This window comes from Marmota flaviventris, chromosome 16, assembly GCF_047511675.1.
Source record: "Marmota flaviventris isolate mMarFla1 chromosome 16, mMarFla1.hap1, whole genome shotgun sequence".
NCBI lineage: Eukaryota > Metazoa > Chordata > Mammalia > Rodentia > Sciuridae > Marmota > Marmota flaviventris.
The window spans coordinates 48,914,188-48,921,501 of NC_092513.1; the positions used below are offsets into that span (position 1 = coordinate 48,914,188).

The window sequence follows — 7,314 nt, forward strand, 5'->3', positions numbered from 1 at the left end:
GCCACATTGCTTGTTGTTTAATTAATCAGAAGGGGGGAGATGCTGGGAGCCATTAGCCAAGTAGGTATGACAATTTCCTTGCCAGCGTACCCCATGTTGCTGACATGTTGCAGCGACATTGAATGTAGGTGACCTTGCTCAAGGACCAAGGCAGATTAGGGTGTTCCCGGTTTTAAGATAATCGTGTTTAGGGCGTTCCCAGTTCAGGTTCCAGGTTTAAGGTTTAAGATTATTCCTCCTGGGAATAGGGCGTATCCTGCTGCCTGAGTTCCCCTTGAGTTCTCACGGGATTCAGACAGTATATTTTTGAGATAGAAGCCCAGTGGAGGTGGATTTGGGCAGAGAACGTGGATTTGGGCAGAGAACGTGGATTTCCCCAGAACGTGATTGTAGACGGCTGGTGTGAGTTCGGGAATAAAGAGTTGCTGTTTGAATCTACAAGCTGTGTGGTGGCTCGTGATTGTGTGCCCAGCCAGACTGCGGCATTTGTGCCCAGCCAGACTGTGGCAGAGAGAAGAAATGGAGAAAGAAATAATCACTTTGAAATAATAATTCCAGAGACAACTCCCATTTTCACAAACTATGAAAAAGGATGTTCAAGCAGAGATCTGCAAGCAAACAGGTAATTTCTGCGTTCCCTGGTGAACAACAGAAAATGCACTAAAGTCTACATCTGACAAGTTGAGCAGGTGGAATTGGAAGGGAGGATCTAGAAGGCCCAGGAGGGTGGAGGAGGGGTGTAGTGCAGCCTCTTCTGACCACCCTCCCCCCACTCTCAAGATCCCTTTGTGATGAGGGGTCATAGCTCTTGTGATGCTGGCCTGAGCCCTACTCCCTGCTCTCAAAGGGAGCTCTCAGGACGCAGCTACCTGAGAGTGACTTTACAATTCAGATAATGAGTCCTCTCTTTCCTCTGAAAAGAATTAATGCCATTTAGCTGAGTCCCAGCTCCACCACCTGGGTGATGGAAATAATCCTTGCCTTTGTGGGGGGACTGGTGCTCTTTATCCTGTTAGGCCCTTACTTCTCGCTGCCGCCTTTGAAAAACAGGAATATCAAAAAGGTAAGGAGCCTTTGATCAAAACACAACAGACAATGATTCTCTTTTTCCTACTCTTCTTTCCTCTTATCAAACGTACGGAGAGGTGGGACATCTCAGGAAAGAATAGAGCGTCGTTCTTCTGGGTCAGGTGGGGCAGGGCCCGGAGAGAGTCTGCCCTAAGACTTCTCCTGTCTGAAGCCCTCGGACCATCTGGGTGGTGAGCTTCAGGTCCCACAGCAAGACATACACTGTGGTCGAGGACTGGATTCCTGAGAGAGGTTGGGGACCTCTGGGCAGGAACACTAGTCATCAGCAACCTTCTCCTAGCAGATGCCTCTGAACTAATGTATCCCTGGGTGTTGGGCTGAGGGGAGGGCTGTGCTGAGGGCCCCTGTCACAGGCTGGAGTCCCCTCTGGCCTCAGGGAGCACAACCTGCCTGGCAGCTGAGAAGAGCCTGTGGAAAGGAGTCTGTCAGACCCTCAGTGGCTGAGGACATCCATGATGGAGCTTACATAGAAAATCCCCTTTTGTGTTTTCCCAAGAAGAAAACCAAAGTCTAGTATTTTATCTACTTGAAAAGTGAGTGAAAGAGAAGGACACAGACTTCCATGATTTAAATGTAGGAGGCATGTGACTCAGAAACGTGAGCTTGCGGCTTTTCTATGAAGAGAATGAGGATTGGGCACCAACCCCTTTTTCTTTCTTGTCTCTCAACATCAGATAGAGAAGAGGTGTAGGAAGAAAAGCAAGAAGAAGAGAAGCATTCTGAAAGGTAAGGCTCCACCCTTCCTCCAGAGGTGACTTGATCTCTTTTCCTGTCTCTGAGGACATCAGTTAGAGAGCCTCAGAGGGAGGGTCCTGAGAAGAAAATCAGAACTCAGGATTTCTCCAGCTCTGTGCTCTGAACGCAGCCGTGGCAGGCCAGAAGGGGAGCAAGGCTGCCAAGTTTGTGGAGGGCCCTCCGGGTCCTCCTGTGGAGAAGTCTTTTATTTTGCTAAGGTGATTCCCCTGTGAGATGACAACCCACAGTGTGGCTGTGAGGACCACGGGGATGGATGGATGTAGCAGCAACCTGTTTACAATCAAATGTGGCCCCCTCTCCTTGTACTTTGCTGTCACTCACTGGTTGCATGGCTTTGGACACTGATGCTTGGGCTCCAGAGTCTCATCGCCCACAATCGCTCCTAAAGGATATTCAACTCAGCTTCCTGAAAAATCCCAGGCCCCTTCCTTCTCCACCATAATTCATTCTCCCATTCCAGCTTGTAGAGATTGCCGGAAGAAAGTGGAGGAAACACAACAACTGGCTTTAATTCTGCAAAGGTAAGGAACTTTCCATTTCTCTCTGCATCCTTCCTCCCACCAAGTCCTGTAACGTGACCCCGGGGCCCAGGGCTCACCTAGAAGGGAGATTCCAGGTTGGAGTGGGCTGTAACTCAAGCCCTGGGAAGAGGGATAGCCAGGACTTTGTGAAGCTAGTATGTGGGGCAGTGGACGGTCCATGGGCCACAGGTGCCCATGCCTGGACAGCCTCTTGGTCCCTCCTACTCGTCACTGCAGCTTGTGCCTTCTGTTCCCCGCAGCCACCTACGAAAGTTCCATGAAAACATTACATTTCTTCAGCTGTTACACGAAGATGCCCCGGGTGAGGTATTCAAACCAGGGCCTGCTGGAGCCAACCAGCCACCTCTGCAGAATGTGGAACATTCTTCTTCTACTTCCATGTCCCTGTTGACCTCCCTGCTTCCCCTGACCAAGCACCCTCTACCTCTGGCATCATCCCTATCCGATGAAGCTAGAGACCACCAGCCTGGCTTGAACAGAGTCCCTCTGGGCCCCATCCCACAGGGCTCCCTCTCAGGTAGCTCCTACTGGGCATCCCTGGTCACAGCCATCTCAGGACTTGACTGCATAAGCTACTGCATTCTGTTTTTCTCCTGGTGGTGGACAACTACCAAGGCCTTATTCTTCTCCACCTGGACACACGCCAGATCCCAGAAAGACATACATCTTTCACACCATCCTCGAGACTCCACACTCTGGGGAGACCCCACACACCAGCAAGTAGAGGTTGGGGGCCTCTCTTTCATCAACCCTGATGTCCAGAAACTGCTGGAGATGCTCATCAGCAAAAGAGCAGAACTAAAAGTGTGGAAGGAGAACACTAAGGATGGGTCCTCTTTCAAACCAATGAGCCCAGACCACTGCCTGCATTCTCTGGGGAAAATGCTGAAGTCACTGGGGGGCAAGAGGGACACCACTGCACACCCCTTCTGCAGCACAAAAGGGAAACCAGAGCAGCTCCCCGACTCCCACATGTCTCTTACCACCAGGCCCCGGGGGACTCCTTAGAGCACAAACGCAGCCAGCTGTTCTGGGGCCCGCCCTCTCTGCACAGTGAGTCCCTGGTGGCTACTGCCCAGGTGCCTAAGAGGTCCTCCGCTGCACGATGTAAAGATGTTACATTTAACAAAGTCTCTGACTCTTCCCCAGTTCCATCTCTGGCTGAAGTACCTCCACAACTTTCCCAGGACCAGCCCTTGCCCAGCTATGTGGCCCAATCTCAATTTTTAACACAAACACTGCCCCCATCTGAGGCTCAGGCCCAGAACCACACCCACCTCACATCCTTTCCCCCAAACCTACCACCTTCTTCTCCACCCCAGAAGAGGACCCAGAGAACAATCTGCCCTACATCCCAGGAGGAGGTATGGCCTTTCAGCCCAGCTGAAAATCAGCACGTGGAACGGCACTTGCAGAAGCAACATAAACAGAAGGAGGATTTACCCTCTTCACTCCAAAAATCTCAGGAAGCCAACAGCCAATCAGCTCTCAACCATTGTCAGCACAGTCACCCCTCCCTGACCCCCAAGTCAACCTCCATCCTTCCCAGGGATTCTAACAGCACCAAGCTCCAAGAGCGACCAGAGAAACACAGTCTAGGGAGGTTCACCACAGATGCACACCAGCATGGCCCTCCCTGCAGACTTCAAGCATCCCAGGACTTGACACAGCCTCGGGGCAAATTCCCAAGGAAGTGTTCTGGGTGCCAGGCTAAAGATAAGCATGGCCCCTTCCTGGCTGCCCGGCCCCCGGAACTTGCTTGTGAAAGCAGCAAAGGTGTGCAGAAGGTGAGGTCCAGGTGCTCTGAAAGATTCCTCAAGGGCCCAGAGCAAGACCTAGAGAGGCACCCACAAGATCTACCCTGGAATTCAAGAGGCACCTCAGTAAAGGTTCTGGAAAATGAAAAGGAGGATTCAGGAAGTAAGAAACTTCTGGAAAAAATCCTGCAAGACCATCTGAGCAGTAAGTTGGTACAGATCAATGAGGGCATAATCCCCGTGTACGTGCGTGGATCCTGGCTTGCTTCCAACTACACTTTTCCCAAGTACAGCACCAACAAAAACAGTATCAATCTAGCGTCCTCCAAGGACCAGCTATCTCGGGTGAACACCTCCCAGAATCTTTCCTTCCTGGATCCAGGAACTCACCTGATGCTAGAAACAGATATCATGAGGTCTCGAGTGCGACACAGGTGGAGTCCACACCTCCAGACCCTAGATCCCCTGAGTCAAGACTTTGATGAGAAACCAGCCTCACCCGTTCCACAGCCAGACCTTCCCTTGGTCCCCTGTGACTCCGCAGACGACTCCACTGCCCAGGCTGCCAGGTTCCCAGAAGGACTTCCTTGGAAAGGTCCAGGAGAGAAGGCAATGAAAAAAAAGGCAGTCCCCACCCTGCAGAGTCCCCTCCCTGAGCCCTCACCTGCAGAGATGCAGAAGGCCTGGAGAGGAACCCCACTGGGTGGCAGCCATGAGCCCTCAGTGGTCCCTCCAGCTACACAGGGGGACCCCCTGCCTTCTCAACCTCACACTTACAGTCTCTCAGGCAGAACCCAGCCCAGCAGGATTATCACAGGAATGGCAAGAGGCAGCCTCGAGCCCAGTCCAGGCTTGAGAGAGGCCAGGTATGAGCCATGGGAGGAGAGTGGAGTTGTGGCCTCAGGAATGGCAATGCCGGAAGGCAAAGAAGAGTCCCAGTCTTCAAGATCTGAAGAGACCAGAAAGACAGAGGTGGAGAAGGAGGAGCCTCCTGAGAGGGAAGTCCCTCCCCTCCCTGCCAGAGAAACGTCAGATCCTCCAGAAAGCTGTACTGAGAGAAGGAAGAATCACGTTTCGCAGTCTCTGCACCCCAATAAAAAAGGCAGAGGGCAGGAAGATTCCTTGCAAAAAGTCAAACCCCTGCCAGCCACTACCAAGATCCAGAGATCAGTCTCAAGCAGAGTGCCAATGGATGATGAAACGGCTGAGGCCCAGAACATCGTGACAGCTGTTGGACAGATCCTGGTGGACAAGCTGGCACATCAGCATGCAGGCAGTCCACCAGAGTTACACTGACATAAAGAAGAGCCCAGGCCCCTCGTGGTGGGTAAGCTTGTCACCACAGGGGTCCCTCCTACAGAAAGCAAAGGGTAAATAATGAGTGATATGGCCTGTACCGCCAGCCAGTCCAGCCAGCTCAGGCCAAGGGGGCAGGCCTCCCAGTCACTGCCACTATTACCCACATGCTGTCTGCAAAAAGGTTCTATCTGGTCAAACATACCATGTTTTTCAGTTTTCCTGGTAAGAAAAGTTTCTTTCTGAAAAAAAAAAATATACATATCAGTCCATACAGAGAATGACTGCTGTGCCTCATGTACACTCTTTGTGTGCTGATGGCTTCTTCCTATGGAGGTGACTACTGCTTTCTAACTCACGTTTTTTTTTCTCATTAGAGGTCGTGGCTTTTGTCTATGCCATGTTGAGGCATAGGGAAAGGGTCAACAGCCCTGTGCCCTCTTCTGGGTACAACTATTTGTGCAGTAACTGTCCAATGATTTGTCATGGTGGGTCCAGGGTGAGATATTTGAGAAAAATTTTATGTTTGAGCCAAGGAAGAAGGCAGAGTGGCATGGGGTCGTCATAAGTGGTGCCATGCCCTCACAGTGCCAGCCATCAGCTTGGGGGAAGGAGACGTCATGGGCTGATTGTCCACCCCATTCTACCCTAGGCCTCCCCCTAGGCTCCCCCACCACAGGCCTGGAGAAGCTCTGACACAAACCTAAAAGGAAGCAATCCTTCAAGCAGGGATGATGGATTTCCAAAGGGTATCTTAACAGGCCTGTACAACACTGCCTCTTGAATTCCAGAAAGGATGAGTTGACAACTGGTGGAAAGTCCAGGACTAGGGCACTCTGGTTGTGACTTGCAGCCTTGTGACCTTTACACATACATACAGCTCTAGTAACACTCCCTGGAAGAATAGGCACTTAAAAGGGCCACGGAGGCAGCCTGGGGTCACGGAGAAAGTCTCCTGGCTTCAGTCCTTGTTTGTCCCATAGATTCCCAGGGGGAAAGGCAATCAGACAGGATATGTACCCACAAGGGAAAGTGACCTGTTCAAAATGTGGGAGTTTCCTGGGGAAGGGGGACAGGCCAGGACTTGGGGACAGGTCACTTCTGGGCCTTGCTCTGCTTCCAGTCCAGATTTCTTCTTCTCAGGGCCTGTCCATATGGGAAAGCAGAAAATCACAAAGCAGGGAGAGGATCCACTTCTCTAGAGTGTTCCATGTTGTGCCCCATACACAGTGACAAGTGGGCACTGCTCCATGGGCCTCATTCATTCCCTGGTGGGCAGTCCTGCTCCAGGAGGCACCACTGAGGCAGGAAACATGCCTGTCAAGACCCTCCCTGTGCATGGAACTGAGGGCCCGCAGGGTGTGGGTACAATCACCATAGGCCTCTCCTGGGCCAGGTTACGGCAGCTCCAGGGGGAAAGCAGAAATGGCCTGGGCCAGGCACTGCCAGGTCCTCTCATGTACCAAGGGGCAAGTTCTGGGTGGGAAGGAGTCGGACAGGCACAACATGGCTCCGGAGGGGACAAGTACCACAGACAGCAATGCCAATGGGCCAGACAGAGGCAGGTGGAGGCAAGTTTCTGTCCCTTCTCCTGCCACCAGCCCTGTCCTTCATGAGGGGCAAGAAGGCTATGGATGGGGGTGTTTCCACAGAGACCTCCACGGAGATTTCCCCAGAATCCTCCACGGATGCCTCCATAGAAACTCCCAGAGACCTACGCGGAGACACCCCCATAGAGATCTGCACAGAATCCCTGAGAGAGACTCATACTGAGAGACCCCAGAGTCCTCCACAGACACCCTGACACACCCCCCACAGAGCAACACAGTTCCCCAGTGAGTTCATCACAGAACCCCCAGAGTCTTTCCCAGAGG

General features: G+C 52.2%; 1 protein-coding gene across 1 annotated transcript; it reads left to right on the forward strand.

The window, feature by feature from the left end:
- Nucleotides 1-485: 485 nt before the first annotated feature.
- LOC139702156 (spermatogenesis-associated protein 31E1-like) lies at nucleotides 486-5,440 on the forward strand. The gene is made up of 5 exons (XM_071602596.1): nucleotides 486-622; nucleotides 1,764-1,815; nucleotides 2,306-2,366; nucleotides 2,627-3,376; nucleotides 3,442-5,440. The coding sequence occupies exons 1-5, from the start codon at nucleotides 593-595 to the stop codon at nucleotides 5,438-5,440; spliced, it is 2,892 nt and encodes a 963-aa protein (XP_071458697.1). The 5' UTR covers nucleotides 486-592.
- Nucleotides 5,441-7,314: the final 1,874 nt, after the last annotated feature.